Source organism: Brachypodium distachyon, chromosome 1, assembly GCF_000005505.3.
Source record: "Brachypodium distachyon strain Bd21 chromosome 1, Brachypodium_distachyon_v3.0, whole genome shotgun sequence".
NCBI classification, from domain to species: Eukaryota; Viridiplantae; Streptophyta; class Magnoliopsida; order Poales; family Poaceae; genus Brachypodium; species Brachypodium distachyon.
The window spans coordinates 41,129,379-41,151,743 of NC_016131.3; the positions used below are offsets into that span (position 1 = coordinate 41,129,379).

Genomic DNA, 22,365 nt, shown 5'->3' on the forward strand with positions numbered 1-22,365 from the left:
ACAGTTTCAAGATGAAATATCGACATACAAAGGTCAAAGTACTTGCTTACAATGCATTCATCCAGAATTTAATAGTACTTACAACCTTGCATAACCCCTTGGGTCAGCATAACAAATAGAGTTTCAAGATAACAAAATATTGTTTCACAAACGGCAGCGGAAAGGTACAACATAAGGGCCACAACTACTCCAAGGTGAGAGCATGTTGGAAATGTAAGCACATGACCCACACAACAACGACGAACCTCACTCATTGTCTGATCTACCTGCATTGTTAATTGCAGCCACTACGTGGTCAATACATTGAATGTATTGGCAAGTTCACCAAAGGTTATAAAAGGACCTACCAAGTACATGCATAATTTGGTTAGGTGGGGTTTGGCTATTTGCATAAAAGCATCAATGTTTCATCCTATCATTTTTAAACAAATAATTTTATCTCTATTGGACACGGGGTAGACACACCCATGCTCCTATTAACCTAGAGCACATTGAGTAGACACATCAATGCTCCTACCCAGTTCAAACCATTCATTTTATTAGGAAATTGGACACGGCTAAGTACTTAGTTTGACACTCTCGAGAGGTTGTACACATTCCCCACAAGAAATCGACGTGTTAATCCCTTGCTGTCCTCTGGGTAGAGTAGCAACGACATCGACTACAGGAATTTTCAGAACATAATCCCCCAGACCACCTGAGGGACGCGCCCCCACCTACACTGCTACATACCGATGTCACCTCGGATCCGGGTTCATATTTCTTACATCCGTCCTGGCAGAGCCCATATTACCATGTGGTTGTACTGGAAGCTACTAAATAGGAAACTAGTCCAATCTCTGGTTACCCCGGGTGGCATTCCACATTTGCGACGCAGGCGCTCCCATAGACATGGCAAGACGACTCATAGAAATGGACCCACAGAAATGGACCCATAGAAATGGACCTGACGTCGCACACATCTCAAATACTCAAAGTAGCCCACCCAGGACGGTTCATTGAATTACTTGTTTTGCCATACACTAGGAAAATCATACTTTGCTTCATAATGACAAGAATATCACATTGTAATAATACCACCCTCGTATACTATAATAGCATAGCATTTGACTACTACGTTGGCAATTGGTGGTAAGGACATGGCAAGGGTATCCTATACTACTAGGACAATCATAACTAGCATAAGTACAATAATAATCCTAACAATGCAACTAATAAATTCTAGTACATAGTAAAATAATAGGATGATGGTCAAACTGAACTTGCCTTGATAGCAGTTGGTATTCAAGCACTCTTCGCAATCACACAGTTCGCTCTCGGAGTAAACTAAACGAACAAACAATGCATACATAAACATACAATACAAGCAAAAGAGTATATGCCATGATGCAATCCAGAACATGTGGCATAATTTGGTTGATTTTATTTGGATAAATAACCATGTTATATTTCTGGACCAAAGTATTAGCAATTAAGATTTATTATACTAGGTTAATTGCAAGATACAAAAACAAACGATTAAAACCCTAAAACAAGGTTTTATTGGCATCAGCCAATTAATTTAAATCAAAAAGTTTATTTCTTGGTCCCAATTAATAGAGAACAATAAAACAAATTTTTGGGCACTAGTTTCACATGAAAAGGATTTTTAAAACAAAAGATATGAATTATAAGGCATTAAAAGCCTTTCTTTAAATTGACTGTGTTAAAGTTATTCAAATTTAAATTTAAACTACGCCAAAAGATTCTACAGGTCGAGAGCTTTCTAGAAAGGTAAAATTTATCAAATTTGGCCAAATGGTTTAAAAGATATGAGCATTTGAAGTTCTAGGGGCTTTCTTGCAAAATTGCCATTTAATCTAACCGGGAATTAAGTTTTTACTTAAAAACCGTGACACGTGGCGCGTTCCTATTGGCTGATACCGGTTCGGGATTAAGAATGATCCGCGACCGTCGGATCTAATTAAAAACACAAGGACGGCCCAGATCGAAGGATACCCCTTCGATCGGGTTGATCTAATCTCGGCCGTTGGCCGAGATCCAACGGTCAAGGGTGCTTCGGGCTCACCTCCGGCCGGTTAGGTTTCCGGCGATCAGCGGTGACGATTCGGGGGTGGAGGGGTTGGCGTTCCGGGGGCGTTCGGGTGTCGGGGAAGGGCACGGGAGATGCGGCTCTTCTCGGCGAAGAGAATGGCGGCGTCGGCGCAGCTCGGGGGCGATGATGGCGTTGCCTAGGACGACGGAAGCGCGGCGGCGGCGGCGGAGGTTCGGGTCATCGGCGTCGGGGTGGTTGCGGTGCACAAAATAGGCGAATGAAACGCGTCAGGAGGTGCGCGAGGGTGAGGGGAAGCGAATAGGAGAGGAGGGGAGGACGATGCCGTACCGGTTCGTCGGCGGTGACCAAAAACGGGCGGCGGCGGCGAGCTCTCTCTGGCTAGCGATTCCGGCAGCGTGGGCGCGAGAAGTGCGAAATTGGGAGAAGGGAACGGTAGACGGAGGTGCTGGCTTTATAGCGACGCGCGGGGAAGGTCGCGGGGAGCACAAAGGAGACGGCGGGCGGTGATGGCAGCGGCGACGGCGCGCGGGGGTCACGCCGTGACGCGCGAGCGCTTTCCCTGCGGGGAAGACAACCCCGACAGGTGGGGCCCACCTGTCGGTGGCTCCTCGCGGGCGTGCGCCGGCGTTGGGCCAACTCGGGAGCGGGTGCGCGCGGGACAGGGCCGGTTCGGCCCAAGTGGCCGGGCCGGTCCGGTTTTCTTTTTTTTCCTTTTCTTTTTCTGATTTCTTTGATATCTTTTGATTTTGAACTCCAAATTGATTCAAATAAATTCCAGAAAATTTGTAAAATCATATTATAATATGATTCAACTTTTGGGACTAATTTCCCCTCAAAATAAAATATATAAAAATACATTTGCCCTATAAATGCCTTTGGAGCTTTATAACTATTTAAATAAAATAGTTTTTCAACTCCAAATTAAATACTAAAAATTATGGGGTAGCTCATTTATGCAATAAACCCTCTTTTTATAGATAAACCCTATTGGTTTAAAATGCAAAGCTCAAATGGTGAAGGTCTAAGGTTTAAAAGGAAATAAAACCCTTTTCAAGCCTTTTTGGAATTCAAATCTTGATTCAAAAATGCAAATGTGGCATGATGCTCATGAATGCAATGCATATGAAAGAGTCTGAAATTTTGGGATGTTACAGCTGTCCAATATGCATAAATGGCATGATGATCATGAGTGCAAATGCATTATGCAAAGTTTGGATAATTGGGATGTTACAGACCCTTGTTGCTAATGCTAAGGCCCTGCTTGGAAGACTGGTTTTGGGTCCAAAACCGTGTAAATTCCGGAGCCCAAAAATTATACCTCCGAAATTTAAAATTCTGATTAGTTCGTCGTTCTCGTTTCGTTTTCCGCCTGGTTTGGTACAATATGACGGTGTTGCACCAGTGGCACCCGGGGTAACACCGCTGCGCGACACGTGGGCCCCATTCTCGAGTTCCCGGGAAGATTTCATCCCGGGCAACTTCTATGCGCAGCCCAACAAACTACCAGCCTGGAAGGGGCTAGCGGGGCTTCGGGGAACATTCTCGCTTGGGCACCTCCCGGGAAGCTGCTTCCCGGGGGAGCTTGCCAGGTGCGTTCGGCCCGAGTGCCTCCCGGGGTCGACTTGCCGGGACAGGGGGTTCCCGGGCACCAGCCCCCGCCTCAGGCGCGGGGCCCAGTGGCCAGATCAACAGCGCCACGCGAGGCCGCGTGGCGGGCGTGGGATGCACGGTCCCACCAGAGCAAGGAGTAAGGCGCACGGCTCAGTAAACGAGCGACCAACGGGTCGTTACCCGTCCGATCAAAGGAACAGTGGCTGTCCAATCCTACCCTAGGGTTTTAGACCCCTAGAAGCGGAGGTGGCATCCATGCACGCCAGCAGCTCACCGGGGGGAGTTGTATGCCTCCCCGCTGGACACTTGTAGCTCATGCACCATGGAACCTGTGGCATCCCCTTGAGTATAAAAGGAGGACCCATGCCAGCGTTCGGTTCGGTTCGGTTCAGTTCGGTTCTGCGTGAGTTGAGTTCGAAGGTTCAGAAGGTTAGTGTTTGGGTTCCGTGCGAGTTGAGTTAGCTTGGAGCACTAGCAAAGAATAGTAAGGAAAGCCCGGGAACCTGCCCGGCAACTTGTAAACGCTTGATCCTCAATCAATATCAGCCCAGACAAGCAGGACGTAGGGTTTTACACCTCCGGGTGGCCCGAACCTGGGTAAAAAATGTGCGTGTGTTTGTTCTTGGATTAGCGCGCACTTTCTAGTACCTCGCTCCGCCGGTCCCGCCGGGCCTCATCGACCGTGCCGGCGATCGCCGGGGCTCTGCCCCGATACCCCTACCGAACCTAAAAGGGGGCCGTGACCGCACACCCCCGGTGTCGGAGCACCGTGCGACGACAGACGGAAATTGTTACGGACGTGCGGAGGCCTGGAAATTTTACTCCGAGAGATCGGGGCAGAACGGAGGGAGAGGGTCGACCGCGGGTTGGAGGAGAAACCCGCCGCCAGCGCGAGGCGAGCCAGTGAGGGGCAACTGGAGGGGGATCCAGTGAGGCAGCGGCTCGAGGCATCGGCGAGGCGGCTGCTCGGCGGCGGCGTGAGTCTTTGGCAAGGCAGATTCCGCCCCCGGCTCTGCCAGCTTCTCCCTCAGCCGCTGTTTCAGCGATGACGGGAACCGGCTCCGGGACCGCGCCGCCACTCGAACTTGCTACCGTCTCCGCTGCCTGTACTCAACACCGCCGAATCTACGAACCGGCCTCATACAGATCTCTCCCCTCCCATCACCCCTCTTGCTTGATGTTGCTACCGCCTGCCGTTGCTACTTTGCTGAGTAGGACGATCCAACAACACCTCGATGATTCTACAGGTAGCTCTGTAGGTGTTCGATGATTCTGTTCTGACTTCTGCTAGAGTTCCATGCATCTCGATTGGTAAATAACATGTTCATAGAAGACAGTCATCATCGATCCTAATTATAGTAAGATCCGCCATCATGGATGTATTCTTAGTTAATTTCCATTTCGATTCTGATGCTGCTTTGCTACTCCTTCCCCGCCCTCTCACTTGCTCAGTTGCCTGGTGATCTCTCTTCTCTTCTCACTTCTCTTCTAGCTGTGTTCTGCACCTAGAATCTGCACGTACAGGCTACAGAGAAATACCAGGCTACCCAAACAGCGATTTACAACCTGAAAGAAATGCCCCTATATTGCAGGGTATTTTGGGGGCCTAGTAAAATACCCTCATAATGAGTTACAAGCGAGTGTATTTCCCGTGCTCCCAAGAAGGGCCTAAAGGACCCATTCAAAGATGGGTACCAAAAACCAAAGCTTTAAATTGTAGGGGGTTGCTTCTGGTGGATCTTCATGGATTTCCAGCACTAATCATATGACCGGGAGCAAAGAATTGCTTGTGGACACCAAAATGAGTACATCAAGGTCCAAGCAAGTTAAATTTGGAGATTCTTCACAATCAACGGTATTGGGACTAGGCAAGGTTGTCATTTCTCCAGATACATCCATTGAGAATGTCATGCTTGTTGAGTCTCTTTCATACAATTTACTTTCGGTACTTCAACTTGCACATATGGGTTTTTATTCCTTCTTTGGCACAACTAGTGTGACACTTTTGTGGAGCAAGACTCTTAAAGTAGCCTTTGTTGGATATGTGGAAAATGGTCTCTATGTGGTACATTTTGGTAAGAAACCCACTAGAGAAGAAACATGTCTAATGGCTAAAGTTGATGTGGGTTGGCTATGGTATCGCCATCTAGACCATGTCAATATGAGATCTTTGCAAAGTCTCCTCAAAGGTGAGCATGTGCTAGGACTAACCAATGTTTCATTTAATAAAGACCGTGTGTGTAGTGCTTGTATTGAAGGAAAGTTACATGAGAAGGCACATCACCACAAGACAATTATCACTTCAACGAGGCCTTTGGAGCTCCTTCATTTGAATCTCTTCGGTCCTCCTACATATGATATTCTTGCTGGTAAGAAATATTGTTTGGTTATTGTTGATGACTATTGTAGGTACACTTAGGTATATTTCTTCAAGCACAAAAGTGAGACCCAACAAACCGTCATCGACTTTGCCAATGAAGCCCAACGCCAATACAATGCAAATATTATGGCTATCAGGAGTGATGATGGCTCCGAGTTCAAGAATTACACCTTGATTGAGTTTTTGAGTGATGAGGGGATCAAAAGATAATATTCCGCTGCGTATACCCCTCAACAAAATGGTGTAGCGGAGAGGAAGAATAGAACTCTCATGGATGCGGCAAGGACAATGTTGGCGGAGTATAAGTCTTCGTACAACTTTTGGGCCGAAGCAATCAACACTGCATGCCATGCTACTAATCGCCTCTATCTCCGCAAGATATTGAACAAGACACCTTATGAGATTCTCACGGGACGCAAGCCGAACCTCAAGTACTTTCAGTTATTCGGTTGTAAGTGTTTCATGCTTAAGAAAGGTGTCCGTTTATCTAAATTTGAGTCTAAAACTTATAAGGGCATATTTGTTGGCTATGCATCTAACTCCCACGCTTATAAAGTCTACAATAAATCCACCGGATGTGTTGAAAAATCTTGTAATGTGGAGTTTGATGAGAATAATGCCTCCCATGTGGGGCAAGTTGATGTTGTGAATGTAGATGATGAAATTTCTCCCCAAGCCATACGAAGAATGGGCATACGTCAAATTATGCCCGTTGAGGATCCCCGTATGGAAGAAGGAGAAGGACAATGCTCTACTGAAGTGGAGCCCTCATCTTCACAAGATGCACAGGCTAGCCAAGAACAAGAACTAGTCCCTCATGTGGATGAACAAGTTGATCAAGGATAAGATCAAGCAAATGTTGATGTTGGTGATCCTTCACCAAATGATGTCCAAGATCAAGATCTTCAGATGTTCAAGCTTACATTGAGCCTCAAGATTCATCTCAAGAAGCTATGGAACGTCATGCCATGAAGATTGCCTCACAACGTCAACGTCAACGTCAAGAACATACCTTGGACAATGTCCTAGGAAGTGTGAGGAAAGGGGTAACAACTCGTAGACAATTAGCTAACTTTTGTGAACATCATACTTTTGTTTCTTGTGTTGATCCCCAAAAGGTACAAGAAGCATTCAAGAATGCGGATTGGCTTAATGCCATGCATGAAGAATTGAATAACTTCGAGCGCAATAGAGTATGGTCATTGCTGGAAAGACCAAACGATTGCAAGAATGTCATTGGGACCAAATGGATCTTCAAGAACAAGCAAGATGCCCTTGGAAAAGTGACAAGGAACAAGGCAAGATTGGTGGCTCAAGATTTCTCCCAAGTCGAGGGTTTTGACTACGGTGAAACTTTCGCTCCTGTTGCTCGCCTTGAATTTATTCGTATCTTGCTTGCATATGCATCGCATCATAACATTACTTTGCAACAAATGGATGTGAAAAGTGCATTTCTAAATGGTCCACTAAATGAGTTGGTATATGTCAAACAACCACCGGGGTTTGAGAACTCTCAATTTCCTAGCCACGTGTACAAACTTGATAAAGCCCTTTATGGTCTCAAACAAGCACCTCGAGCTTGGTATGAGCACCTAAAGGAGCTACTAGTGGATCATGGCTTTGAAATTGGGGTAATTGACCCCACTTTTTTTTACTAAGATGTTTGGTGGTGATTTGTTTATATGCCAACTATATGTTGATGACATCATTTTTGGGTCTACTAATGGTGTGTTCAATGATCAATTTGCTAAGCTAATGACCGAAAAGTTTGAGATGTCTATGATGGGTAAATTGGAGTTCTTCCTTGGATTTGAAATCAAGCAATTGAGAGGAGGAATCTTTATTAATCAAGCCAAATACACCCAAGACATGCTAAAGAGATTCAAGATGGATGATGCGAAGAGTGCCAAGACCCCAATGACTACATCAAGTTCTCTTGATCTCGATCCCAATGTTAAAGATGTGGATCAAAAGGTATATCGTTCTATATTTGGTTCTTTGCTTTACCTCTGTGCATCTAGACCGGATATTATGTTCAGTGTGGGTATTTGTGAAAGATATCAATCCAGACCAAAAGAATGCCACTTAGTGGCGGTCAAAAGAATCTTTAGATATTTGGTTCATACCCCAAACTTTGGTTTATGGTATCCTAAAGGATCAAGTTTCAAGCTCATGGGATATTCGGATTCGGATTGGGCGGGAGACAAAGTGGATAGGAAGTCAACTTCCGGGACTTGCCAATTTCTTGGTAGGTCTTTGGTGAGTTGGTCTTCTAAGAAAAAAAATTATGTGTCTCTGTCCACGACGGAAGCCGAGTATATAGCCGCCGCAAGTTGTTGTGCACAATTGTTATGGATGAGGCAAACATTATTGGACTATGGAATCACTTGTGAAAGTGTGCCTCTTTTATGTGACAACGAGAGTGCAATCAAGATAGCCCACAACCCCGTGCAACATAGCAAGACGAAGCATATTGAGATTCGTCATCATTTCATTTGAGAGCATGTGGCCCGTGGTGATATTGATCTCTCTTATGTTGCCACCGGTAAGCAACTAGCGGATATCTTCATGAAGCCACTTGATGAAGCAAGATTTCAGTAGTTAAGGCATGAGCTAAATATCCTATATTCTAGTGTTGTGATTTGATAAAGTTGCACCCGTACCCACTGTTAACATTTGTCTAGTTTGGATGTGCCCATGGATGTAGGGGGAGCATAGCTCAATTCATGGGCAAATGCTACTCTTACTATGCTAACATTAATTTTATACATTGAGCTTCAATGTGAGTTTTGAGTCTTGAGCACAAGAATCTATATTCGCGGTGTCAACGTCATACATACTCAAATATGGTGGTCTAAGCCACCGCCCTCACTCTTGTGAGGTTGGTTTCTTCTAATTCCTTGCAAATCCTTTTATATGGTCAATTATAACATTATATGCTTATTATTGGAAAGCACTCAGCTCTTGTTATTTCAATGTGGATCTTGCAAGAGTGAGTGTATATATCCATATGTATCACCCTTTGTGTGTTGATCCATCCCAGGCAAATCTTATCTATACCAATTTCATTCTCTTATGCTCAAAATTCCTATCCTTTGACACATTGGAATTATTCAGGGAATGGCGGAACTTCCGGCCTACCTCCGTAGCACCTCCATGATGCTACTGGTATCATGGTGCGTTTTGCAAAGGTTGGGCTGGAAGGGTGGCGGATGTTCCGGGTGCCCAGAAGTTCCGGCCTTCGGCGGAACTTCTAGCCCTGGAGCGAACCGTTCAGTTAGGGAGGCCGACCTGAGTTGGGGATCTTCTTCCCCACTCGGCCCCGACCCTCTCTTTCTTGCTCTCCACTGTTCCCGGTGAGTTCTCCACCAAGCTCTGCTTGGATCCATCAGAACCTCCGGGCTCCTCCAATTCTTCTCCGAGGATCGTGTTCCCCTCGCTTTCCTCCATGGGCAGATCAGGTACTAGTCTTCCCTTCTCTCTCTAGGGTTTTTTCAAGCCCTTAAGTGATTTGGTGAGATTTAGTCCAAAATTTGTCGAGGATTCACTTGTCTAGGTGGAATGTTAGGCATATGTTGCATAGATTCGACGTTGTTTGGGTTGATTGGTTGAGATTCGGAAGTTAGGGTTTCTTGCCCGTGCGGAGTAACCATCAGAACTTCCGCCCGAGGCCGGAACTTCCGGCCTGGCCGAACTTCTGCTGTTTACAGGAATTTCGGGACCTGGGTTAATCTATCTGAACAACTTTGCATCTATGTGATTGATTTCTAAGTTTCCACTTTCCTGAGCACTTATCTCTTGTCCATCGTATCTATATTCTTGTCACAGGATAAGCTAGTTCTAGCAAGAAGGGAAAAGGCAAGCTTAAGGTTCCTTCACCGCCTCCAAGGCTTTCCAATAAGCACAAGGCGGAGATCATCCATGCTGAGTGGGAGCGCCCAATGCCCAAAGTGCCGAGGTCAAAGGCAGCCGCCCGTCAAGGAAAGCAAGGAAAGCCTATGCCTATCAAGAAATGGCCTCAACGAGTGTTTACGGATCAGAGGCGTAGGAATCCTTACACCATTCCTCAAGAAGAAAACATTCAAGATGACAACTTCCACAACACATTTCAGATTCGTCTCTTTGAGGAAGTTTACATGAATCCAGTCAACAAGTTTGTGCCTCAATGCACCATCAATGTGAAGGCTATGGAAGAGGACATGAATTATTTTGGAGATGCACTTGCCATTTGCAACACTCTGAAGCTTCTTCCCATCATGCAAGTGAATCAACAGTTCAATGAGTATCTCGTGACTCAATTCTATGCCACGGTGCACCTAGAGGAGAATGATGAAGACAATGTGAGAAGGATGACATGGATGACTCTTAATCGCCAAGTTAGTGCCACATGGGCTGAGTTTGCTGCTATCCTTGGTTCTCCCGATGCTGGACATGGCACACCGTCAGGCTTTCGCATTCATGATGTTCCCAAACCGTCTGACAAGAAGGTTTTTAAGCCTCTCTATCTTGAGGGAAGGGCCATTCCAAGGGCAACCAAGTATTTGAAGTCTACCTATAATATCTTGCAACGGATTTACCGAGAGACCATTGCTTGCAAGACAGGGAATTCCGATGAGATTCATGGATATGGGGTGGATCTCATGCTCCAAACCCATTTGAGAAGGCATGGTGAAGAACCATTGGATGTGATGGATTACATTTGGCATGAGTTGAACTTTGCCATTGTCTCTAGGAGAGTGCCTCCATATGCCCCATTCATCATGAAGCTAATCCTAGCCAAGGCTCACAAGCTCGCCGATATGACTTATGAGCCTCACCACATCAAGAAGTTGAAGAAGAAGAAGCACCTTGTACCGCGGTTTGGCGACACGGTTGACACCAATGATGAGGAGGAAGACCCCATGGATTTTGATTATGCTTCCTCCTCTAGCACCTCTCGCCCACGCAAGAAGGAAGGATGGATCGCTAAGATTCGCAAAGTCTTTTGTATGTATAAATCCATGGAGCAGAAGGTGTACAAGAACTACAAGGACAACCACCGCATTCTTCGCAAGAAAAATGCCATCTTGAAGACCCTTGGAGCTGAGGATGTCTCCTCCGTGTCGGAGGATGAGGACGTTGTGGCATGGAACTCATCCCATGGAAATTGGGAACGAGATGATGGCCACATTCCTTCTCTAGTCGAAGATGAGTTACCCGCTGCTAGCGGTGATGAGGATGATGAAGCATCCGAAGAAGAAGAAGAAGCAATAGAAAAAGAAGAAGAAAAAGAAGAAGAAGAAGAAGAAGAAGAAGAAGAAGAAGAAGAAGAAGAAGAAGAAGAAGAAGAAGAAGAAGAAGAAGAAGAAGAAGAAGACTCCGAGTGATTTGTTTGCTTTTCTCTCTTGGGACGTTACTCCCTTTTTGGTGTCTTGATGCCAAAGGGGGAGAGTCTTAGGAGAGTTGGATTTGCATGGGAAGTGTTTGAAGTCACAAGCTTGTTTCGTTATTGTCGTCTTTGGTCTTATGCGCTTGTGAACTTAATTAGTTTATGTGGTTGGAACTATGTGCTACTTTATCGTGGTTTGAGTAAGCCTTGATAAATATTTGGAGTGATGTGATGTAATAGCTATTCTTATGGATTTGTGCTTCATGCCTATTTGCACCTTGACTTGGTATGGTAGTTTGCTTATTTGATATACATCTTGTCTTACTAATCATGTGTGGAGAAGTTTGTGTTTGTGCCTTTATAGCATATGCTCCATCACGTGATCTCATTGCAAAAGGTATAATTTCAATTGTTTTGACTTATCTAACCCATTATGCTTCTTGGAAGCATTGCTGGATATCTTGTTGGATAAGTCGTTGTAGGTTTCATTCAATGTTGATATGTCTTGTGAGGTATTGCTCTAATCTTTGAATGAATGAATCTTCTTACTCTTGAGAGAGCTTATAGTTGTATCTTTAATCCTTTGCAATAGGGTATATGCACTTTGTATATCAAGCAAAATTATTTGGTGCATACACCTAGGTGAAGCCCGTCTATATTTTGTATTCCTTTTGCATCTAGTTTAATTGCTTATCTTGATGCAAATCTTTGTGTTGTCATCAATCACCAAAAAGGGGGAGATTGGAAGGGCATTTCTCTCCTAAGTGTTTTGGTGGTGATGACAACGCGTTGTGTGGACTAATCGTGCGTTAAGTTTTTCAGATTTGATATCAAATGGCACAAAACGATTCGATGCCCTCAAGATTGGAAAAGAAGCGTAATGGAGTTTAGAGGCTTTTTCATTTATTGAGTCGTAGGAACTCCGTACTATTAAGAGGGAGTCCACATGGGAAGGTAATGGGTGAATCACTTTTCACGTACACAAACATACATCTTGCACCCACATAAAGCTTACCAAAAGTGAGAGAATAATTTTCTTAATCTAACGATGGTGCCTGTGTTTGCCCAAGTCCGGAAGTTCCGGTGGAGTTCCAGGCGACCGGAACTTCCACCCTACCTCCGGACCAGCTCCGTGATGCTACTGGAATCCTATATGGATTTCCGGAGGTTGAGCCAGAACTTCCGGTGTCGAGCGTAAGTTCCGCCCCTGGAACTCGCAGTGCATAACGGTTAGATTTTGGGAAGTCCATATAAATAACCCTTCGTCCCCAACGGGTATTCTGCCCGAGCACGTAGCCAAGAACAGCCCACTCTCACCCAAGAACACCAAAAGCTTCAATCTACTAGATCTCCCTCCATAGAGCTTCCCCCTTATTGATTCTTTGAGGATTGGAGGAGAAGAGCTACATCTAGGGTTTCACCAAGTCACAAAGTTGATTCCTCTTGTTTCTCTTGTGGATTTCGTTTCTCTTGGGTTTTTGGGAGCCCTAGACGGAAGCGGTTGCCTTGAGCTCTCCCTTGGTGTGAAAAGCTCGGGGATTGGATTGGGAGCTTCCAATTGGTTTGTGGAGCTAGTCCCGGTCAAGTTTGTAAAGGTTTGGACTTCGCCCCCAAGGAAGCCACTAGTGGAACTCACCTCACCTTTGTGGTGTTGTGAGAGCTCATCCCACCTTTGTGGTGTGGTGAGTTGGAGAATAGAGTGAGCCTTTGTGGCGTCTCTACCTTTGTCGTAGAGCACTCCTCTAATCGGAGACGTACACCGACCCCAATAGGTGGAACTCCGGTGAAATCTTCTTCTCCGCGTGTGGTATCATTTTGCCCTTTACATTCTTGCTATCTATTGTTGCTTCGACTATTGCTTCGGCTATTGCATTTCATACTAGGATTGCATTCACTTTAGAGAATCTAGTAAACCCTAGGATTAAGTGCTTTGTATCTTTCAAGAAAAGAAAAACAAAAAGTAAAATTTGTTAGTCGCCTATTCACCCCCCCCCCCATCTAGTTGACGATACCGATTTTTCAAAACTGACTCTAAATGATTTGTTAGCATTAAATGCAATGTTGTGTAACGGTTAAAATGTCGACTCTTAGTTGACTCTTTCTGATTCTTGCCCTAGAAGTATGACTCTTCACGAAGAGTCAGTTCTTTTCTCTCTCTTGTTTCTCTTTTCTCCACACAATCAAATTTTAAAGAAGAGTCGGTTAAGAGTCAGCCTTTGGGGATGCCCTTATGGTTCTTCTTCTCTTGCTCAAAGGTTTCCTCATTTGTTTGATCCTTGTATGATGCAAGACCGTCCTGTCCACGAGTGCCATAAATAAAAATTCAAGCTACCTTTTCATAAGAGAATTTCTCTAGAGAGTTGAGGGATCGACGGGATGGGATTTGTGAGGAGTGAGCCTAGCTTAGCTCAGGCGGTTTGGTTTCTTGTGGTGGAACCAGCCCACACAGGTTCAAGTCTTAGACTTGACATGGGTACTCACATTTCCTTGACTTATTCCAGGATTTAACCGGCACTAATATGTTGCCGGGTTTGTGGATAAAGATACTTTGTATGTCCATCGGCACAATCTACTTGTTGGATAATGAAGAGCGATGGGCTGCCTTTTGTCTTTCCTGTTTGAGGGGAAAACGTTATACCTGGCGGTTCGTGTATGAGAATAAACCACACATCCCATGTACCTATGTATCCATATAATGATTGAATCTTGTGTATATGAATTCATGTATGTGAGTAATGACTTTTGCGATGCTGTGATGAATTCATGTATATGACGATATGGACATTTTTCTTCTATGATGACAAGGGTGTGTTTCGGATAGCTTTGGATTCACGGATTTGATGGAGCAGGTCATTTGTAGTTTCACTTTTTTGGAGCGGAAGCTGTGATTAATTCAGAAATACAACATTATAAGACTACTAAACAACTCAGAAATAGCCTCACCACCGGCTCTACGAAAAAAGTGAAACTACGAGTTGTCGGCTCTACGAAAGATACAACATTATAAGCTGGAGCTGTTCTAAACATCCTAAATATGAGATCTGTTTTAGCAGGAAGTATGGTTTGTTTATAGTTATGTGATCAAATAACTTACATGGCTATTTTTATCCGCGGGTAACCATCTACCCTCATGGGTCAAGGTATGAGGAAAATTTGTACCCGATACCAAGTCTACTCATGGACAACGGGACCGGGGAAGGCTATGGGGCCGACAATCCATGTAAAAATCCGGCGGGTGCAACTTGAAGGTGGCGTTGGTCATTCCTTGCTGAGACAAACTTCGATTACCTTTTAGGGGCCCTTTGATTCACCGGATTCGGAAAAACGCAGGCATAAGAAAAATATAAGAATTAGATAGGAATGCATTTGTAAAACATAGGATTCAAAAACACAGGAATTTTGTAAACATGGGTGTTTGATTCACTAGAATAAGAAAACTGCAGGAATTCTACTAAACACATTCAAATAAAAGTCAAACCAAATATATTAGTATTACTAGAATGTTATTATACCAATGAACGCTCTTGTCTTGTTTTGTGTGTGTAGGAATTCAAAAAAAGAGGTATGAGTTGATTGTAAAATTCCTACGTTTTTCCTTTGAAACAAAGATCAGAGGAATTTTTCCTCCACTTTACCTTCACCCAATTCCTTTGAATCAAATGAGTGAATAGTGCCACCAAAAGAAAATTTCCTATCCCTACACTTTTCCTCCACATTTCCTATGAATCAAAGATGGCCTTATTTTTGTTTTTCAAAATAATTAAGATTTAGTGTTACCTTCAAACATTCCAGCTTTTTCTCCAAACGGTTTTCAGCAACTTTTCACTCTTTATTCAACAATCTCATACTCCCTCGTTTGTTTTGTTGGACGAAGAAAGTATCCAAATTTAGTCAAAACTGAGAGATGTTTTGTTGGACGGAGAAAGTACGATGTTTTTTTTTAAAAAAAAAATCTCATATGATGAATCGGTATTCCAACTTCCACGGTAGCAATTAGAGCATCTTCAGGGCCCCTAAACAGGACCCGTACTCATTTTTTAGGGACCGGAACTAAAAAAAATCTTCAGCAGGTCCCTACTCAATCCCCTAACGTAGGAAGGCCCCTGCATTTCTTCTCTTGGCCCTCATTCTTGGGAGGCCCCTCCTGCCTCTCCTCGACGATCCCCTAGCCGACCTCTGTTGCCGCCGGCCAGCCCGTCGCCTCCTCTTCCAGCCGCTGCATCTCGCCTCCCCTAGCTGACCTCCGTCGCCGCCGGCCAGCCCGCCGCCCCCAACTCCAGCGCCCGGCCGCCCACATCTCTAGCGCTCAGCCGCCCCCCAACTCCAGCACCGTCGGCCGCGCCGCGTCCCTTGCCTTGCCGCGCTCCAGCTTGCCCCGCGCCGCTCCTCCTTTCCTCGATCCGCCGTGCTCCGTGCCGCTCCGCCGCGCCGCGCCTCGCTTTGCCCGCCACTACTCCACGCCTCCACCTGGCCTCGCAGCCCGTCTCCCGCCTCGTTCCTTCTGCCGCCGTCGCCACTCCGTCTTGCCCCGCGCCGCCCTCCGTGGCCACGGCCGTGGCCCGCCACCGGCCTCGGTCGCGCTACCTCTACCGCCCAAGGCCGGGACGGGGGAGAGTCTGCTTGATGTGGCCATGGCGCTGCCACAGTGGGGAAGAAGGTGATGCCACTGGATGAGGAAGAAAATGAGATTTAGGGGCATGACCCACTGGCAAGTGGGTCCCATCTGTCAGTGTAAGAGCAAAATAAAAATATGGGCTGAGATTTAAGGGCTCCTGTTGAAGCTCGAGATAAAATAGAGACAAAAAATTAGAAAGAAATCCCTAAACAACAAGCAAGAGCCATGTTTTAGGTGCCACTGCCGAAGATGCTTTTGACGAAACTGCAGTGTCACAGCTTCGCACCCAAAAATCCGCCTGTAATCAGACTCTTTTTCTTGAATCCGATTTTGAGGCCCGAGAGCTCGTAAAAAATACACAAAATCGGCTTGCTGCTGGTCTTAAATTCACCGGTCCCGGAGATGTCGGGTGAGGGTGGAGGAGAACAGCCCTGTGGCCGTGTCCATGTCCACACACCCCAGCGCCCACACCGCGTCTAGCTTTGATCAATCGCCGCAGGCAGGCTGCAGTGGATGGACGGGGCCTGGCCCCGACTTCGACGGGGGAGGACAGGCAGGGGCGGGGCAATGCCAGTACGCTCTGGACAAAATGCCAAAGCCGGCCAGCTCTGCTCTGCTTCCGAAGCCATGCTTGTCAGGTGTTCAAACAAATGCCTGCAAGCAAGCGCCAGGCGCGGAGTTGGTCCCGCGCTAGCAAGCGCAGCAGCAGTGCTACGGGCTAGCGAGGCCAGTGCTCAGGGGGTGGGTGGGACCCTATGCCGATTGGCATACCGTCGAGGAGGAGGAGCGGCGGCGAGCGGCATAGTCCACTGAACGGTGCTTGGTTTCTACGGTGTGAACCCATGGTGTTGAATTGAAGGTCGTTTCTCAGTATAACCTAACACTTCGCTTGTCACAGTCTACAGATTCCAATTCGCTCGTCTAGTTACCCTGCTCTGCCCCAGTACCACTTACCAGGTATTCTTCTACAGACTTACTTCGGCTAACCAATTATTAGCAGCTATGAAACCAAGAATAAAGGAATGGTGGGTCAGCTCGATATGATATTAAACAATTGGGAACCGTGTGTAAGTTGTACCTTGCGATTCCGTATATACGTTCCATTATTTTCGGTATGCTATGTTCTAGTAACTCCAAAGTGGTCCTATGATCATATCCATATTTAAGCAAAATCTGGAAGCCGACTGTACAGTGTGTGTCTGGACTTGGTCCAACAGTCAACTCAATGAGCTATCAGATGATTAGCCTGATATATTGGATGTTTATTGCTGTGGGGTCTTGCTGTGGTTTCTGTCATGTGGGAAATTGACTCGATGAAGTCTCCTCCCTTCCCCACCCCCCTTGCTCCAGTGTTCACACCATTGTTGAAGACCTGAGCTATCTATGAATCCTACTAGGGTTCTCGCTGCTCTCCGCAGAGAATATTTGTGCATCTCTCTGCATACAAGCTAAAAAATGAAGCTCGGCTAGGGATGCTAATGGGGGCAGCGAGCCGTCTTACCGTTTGACTATGTCAGAAATAATGCAATGCTCTCCCATCCCAGGTATGCTTCTTACTTTCTCTTCTTGTGTTCTGCTCTTAGACCTGAATGCACGAAACGTACCATTGTATGCGTGTTTTGTGGTTATAGCAATTGATTGGGTCTAGGTATTCAGAGAAAAGAAAGGAGAATAGGTTAGCGCTGAAATTCAACCATGTATATATTATACTTCCTCCAATCCTAAATTCTTGTCTCAAATTTGCCCAAATATGGATGTATCTATTCTTAAAAAGTGTGTAGATACATGTAATATTTCGACAACAATTTAGGATCGGAGGGAGTAGCTTTTATTGTTGTATGACAAGCACAACTTATTTCCATTCATAATGAAAAGGACTCAATTCTGTATTTTTAATAACTAGCCATGAAAACTGCACATGATATATACCTAAAAAACATTGCACATGATATTTACCTCAAAAAACCTGCACATGATATTTTTCTAGTTATCGCTTAAAATACGATCCATATTGTCGTTATCATTCTGGGTCAAGCAGGCAAATTAGCCTTTAATGCGCCTTCTGTTTGTTTTGGTTTGGGAGTTGGGACATAAAGCTTCACCAAGTCTCTCTTCTTCTTAGCAGGCTTCTTTGCTCTTATTGTTCAGAACCATCCTTCACATATCTCTTAGCCACTGCTTCGGATGCAAGGATATATAGGGGGCAACTGAGAGCTTGAGACTTGCCTTCTTGGTCAGAGAGCAAGAACAACCCACATGTCAAATGGCATGCATTCTGTGGTCGTCATCGATCCGATCAACACCACACCTACCCAAGAACTGGGGAATGATTGCAGTGGAGACATCAAGGATGAGTTTAGCATGGGCACTGGGAGCAACAGGCGAGATTCCATTGCTGGATCGTCCAGCAGGTCAGGCACCAGTATCACTGCTGAATTTGATCTCTTGTGGAGACTGCGGAAGTACTTAGTACTGCTTGGAGTCTTAGCAGTTAGTGTGACATACAATGCTGGATTAACACCACCAGGGGGGTTTTGGGCACTAAACAAGGATGGCCATGATGCTGGTGACCCGGTCCTCCATGTTTTCTATGCTGCTCGATTTGAGGTATTCTTTTACTGCAACGCGACAGCCTTCGCTGCTTCTCTTGTCTTAGTCATCTTGCTTCTAAGCAAGAGTGTGACAAGGCACAGGATATGGCTCCGTTCAATGCAATTGACCATGATACTAGACCTATTCAGCTTGCTGGGTGCCTACGCTGCCGGAAGCTGCAGGGCACCCAAGTCATCCATTTACATCTGGATTTTGGTCTTTGCTGTTTTTGTGTATGTTGGGATTCACATCCTGATATCCATAAGGGTTATTCCAGAAACGTTTTCAGAGAAGGTGGAGACAGTGGTGAAGGGAATTCTGTCCAAATGTGGTGTTCGTGACATGCAAGTGAGGCGAAGCCATCTAGAGAAAGATGTTTTCCCGAAAGCTCTAGAGAAAGATGTTGAGGATGCTCGTAAATTCATTTTGATGCTTGCAACTTTTGCTGCTATTATCACATACCAAGCAGGATTGAATCCACCGGGCGGCTTTTGGGCTGAAAATGAGCATGGTTCTAACAAGTTGCAGTTGGCCCTTCCTCCTTACAAGCATACTCCAGCTACTTCTGTTCTTCGCAGTAAATACCTTCATCGGTATAATATATTTGTCAGCTTCAATTCAACTTCCTTCGTGGCATCTTTGGTCATAATCATATTGCTTCTGAGCCCAGAATTGAGTTGGCAAGGAATAAGGTCGAAAGCAGTGAATGTGTGTGTAATAGCTGACCTATTGGGCCTCATTGTAGCCTATGCTGCAGGGTGTTGTAGAAGTTTACACACATCTTTCTATGTTATGCTTATTACTGTCATAGTATGGATCTGCTTTGCACTTTTAGCTGGGGCATTCGTCTGCAAACCTGGGGCAGACTGGCTAAAAAGGATTAAAGATCTGAATTGCGTGGATACATTTGGTCGGATCTTTTCACTGGACCTTGGTAGAAACAAACCAGGAAATGTAGCGCAAGATAACTCTTGCTCAATTGGTCAGCACACATCAGACCTTGAAACAAATACTCCAGAAGAAGACAATGCTTCTGAACCAGAACACGGAGTTCCAAAGATCAAAGAGGATGAGTCCCGTGAGGAGCATCACCGTGCAGACAGACAGCAAACCGAAAATATCGAGGAAGATGTGCCCAGCTCAGAGCATCATTTTGTGAAGGGCCAGCATTCTGGAAAACTAGAGGATCAGTTTACAGACCACCAATCAGTTGCAAAAGATGCAATGCCCAACACAGGACATTCATCAATCCAATGCCAACAAGCTACAAATACTGAGGATCTAGAGGATCAGTTTACAGATCACCAATCAGTTGCAAAAGATGCAATGGCCAACACAGGACATTCATCATGCCAGCAAGCTACCAATACTGAGGGTGGTGTGTCTAGCTCTGAGAATCAATCTGCAGACAAGCAGCAAGTTGCAAATAAGATGGAACAATCTTCACCGACTAATGAACCAGCAAGTTGTACTGAAGTCACCAACAACCTCGCAGTACAGAAATTACCTTCTGACGAGATCAGATCCAGTGAGATTGAGTTGGTTGAAACCAAAACCACTATTATGCCTTCTGAGAATGGTAATATTGGCAGTAATGAAGGGGATCCCAGTCAAGATATAAACAAAGAAAATGCTGATGGAGATCCAACTCCGGAGCATCTGAAGAAGACCCGCACATATATACTTCTTCTTGCCATCCTTGCAGTATCTCTAACATATCAATCAGGTTTGAATCCGCCAGGTGGCTTCTGGTCAAGAACAGAGACTAATCATACAGCTGGTGATCCCATCCTCGAGGACACACACCATCGGCGCTATATTGCATTCTTCTATCTAAATGCAGTCGCTTTTGTTGCATCCCTTGTCATGCTCATTATGCTCCTGAACAAGAGGATGAGCAACAAGGTTACAAAACGATTTGCTCTGCAGACAGCAATGATAGTGGACCTTCTTGCCCTGACGGGGGCTTATGTTATGGGGAGCAGTAGGAAGACAAGTAATTCCATTTACATCTCACTCTTGGTGTGCCTTGTACTTGCTTATGTTGCTATCCATGTTTTGATAGCAACACATGTAATCCCTAATGAGTGGAAAGAGCTGGTGGCTCAAAATATAAAGCACTTCTGGTGGCCCAAATCGCATCAGCTTGGCCAGAACCAGACTGGGGATGACGGGAAGGACTGGGAGCGGAGGCGTAATCTACTATTGACGCTTTCTGTTGTAGCTGCAACTGTCACATATCAAGCTGGTATGAACCCTCCAGGAAGTGTATGGTCTGATGACAAGGAGGTCAGTGGCACACCAGGTGATCCAATCCTTCAGCACAACCATTCAAAACGGTATGATGTGTTCTACTACTCAAATTCAGTCACGTTCGTGTCATCTGTAGTTATCACAATACTACTTGTGAACAAGGAATCCTGCGAGCATGGTATCAAGTCGTATGCACTGCGAGTATGTCTGGTGGTGGGCTTGGTTGGCCTCTTGATTGCCTATGCTGCAGGAAGCTGCAGGAAAGCAAAAGAATCTATTTATCTTATCATCATTGCTGTTGCAGTTCTGATGTCCCTTGTGATCCAAGTCCTTCTACTCTCTTCCACACATGATACAGTAGGAGGGCCATTGAGCAAAGTCGTGAAAAGCCTGCTGAAGTGGCTTTTTGGACTGAAGGAGGTCAGTCAGGAAACTGTTTCTGAGAGGCAAGGAAGTTCAGACCACCACGAGAAAAAGAAGAAGAAGAAGAGGCACAAATATCTGATGCTGCTTGCAATTTTAGCAGCCTCCATCACGTACCAAGCTGGTCTGAACCCACCTGGTGGCTTCTGGCCTGATGGTTCCAACCATGTTGCAGGCAATCCGGTCCTACATGATATTCATCCCTGGCGCTACAGAACATTCTTCTGCTTCAATAATATTTCCTTCATGGCATCTATTGTTGTGATCATGTTCCTGTTGAAAAAATCTGTCAGGAAGAAGGATGTCCTACTTGAGGTATTGCACTTAATCATGATACTAGATCTGTTGGCTCTCATGACAGCTTTTGCAGCGGGAAGCTGCCGGAAATTCAGGACTTCAGTGTATGTTTATGGGCTAGTAGTTGCTGTTCTAGTATACCTTGTGTTTGCAATTGGTGTGTCAAGCAGCATTGCAAAATGGACCAAAAGGAAGAAACAAACATTCCTTTGAAGACATCCTGAACGTGCTTGAAGGACAAGCTTACTAGTACCTGGACAGCAAACTTGAAGGCTCAGTATTTTCGGGAGTGATGTTAGGTTAAGAATCTTTTTTCCTGTATCCAAACTATTGTTTGTGTTTGGACTTCTTGGAGTTCGTATTAATTTTACAGCTGGTGCTGTTGTATGTTCTTGGTCATTACTTTAGCATAACTGTATCAAGCTTGAGTCCGTGTGCATCGGTCAATTGTAGAGGCCTGGAGGCAATAAATTTTTCTTTTATCTTACTTCCTCCTATCCATAATACAAGTAAGCGTCTTTGATTAAGTATAACTTTAGTACAAGCTGATCTGAACCTCTTACATGTGTTCAAATTTCGACTCAAGCCTGAAACTGCTTGCAGTTGGTGTGCCATAGACTGTTAGGTGTTAATGTATTTGTTATTTTTTTACATTTATGAGATTATCCAGTCTAAAATATGACTGCTAGGATTATCTGGTGCCGGAAGTATTTCTTTTTTTTTTAGAGTATCAGGAGGCCAACAGGCCACCCAGTTCCATTACGAAGAAT

At 45.2% G+C, this 22,365-nt stretch overlaps 1 protein-coding gene across 2 annotated transcripts; it reads left to right on the top strand.

The window, feature by feature from the left end:
• The first annotated feature begins 15,551 nt into the window (after positions 1-15,551).
• On the top strand, positions 15,552-22,122 carry LOC100825164. Of its 2 annotated transcripts, none has more exons than XM_024456782.1 (2): positions 15,552-17,574; positions 18,153-22,122. In XM_024456782.1, the coding sequence occupies exon 2, from the start codon at positions 18,287-18,289 to the stop codon at positions 21,806-21,808; it is 3,522 nt and encodes a 1,173-aa protein (XP_024312550.1). In that variant the 5' UTR covers positions 15,552-17,574; positions 18,153-18,286; the 3' UTR covers positions 21,809-22,122. The 2 variants fall into 2 exon arrangements, with proteins under 2 accessions (XP_024312550.1, XP_003560799.1); XM_003560751.4 differs by having other exon boundaries at positions 18,156-22,122.
• The last annotated feature ends 243 nt before the right edge of the window (positions 22,123-22,365 follow it).

Coding starts and splice junctions, on each gene's coding strand:
- LOC100825164 (XM_024456782.1), top strand. CDS start 18,287: ATGTCAAATGGCATGCATTCTGTGGTCGTCATCGATCCGATCAACACC.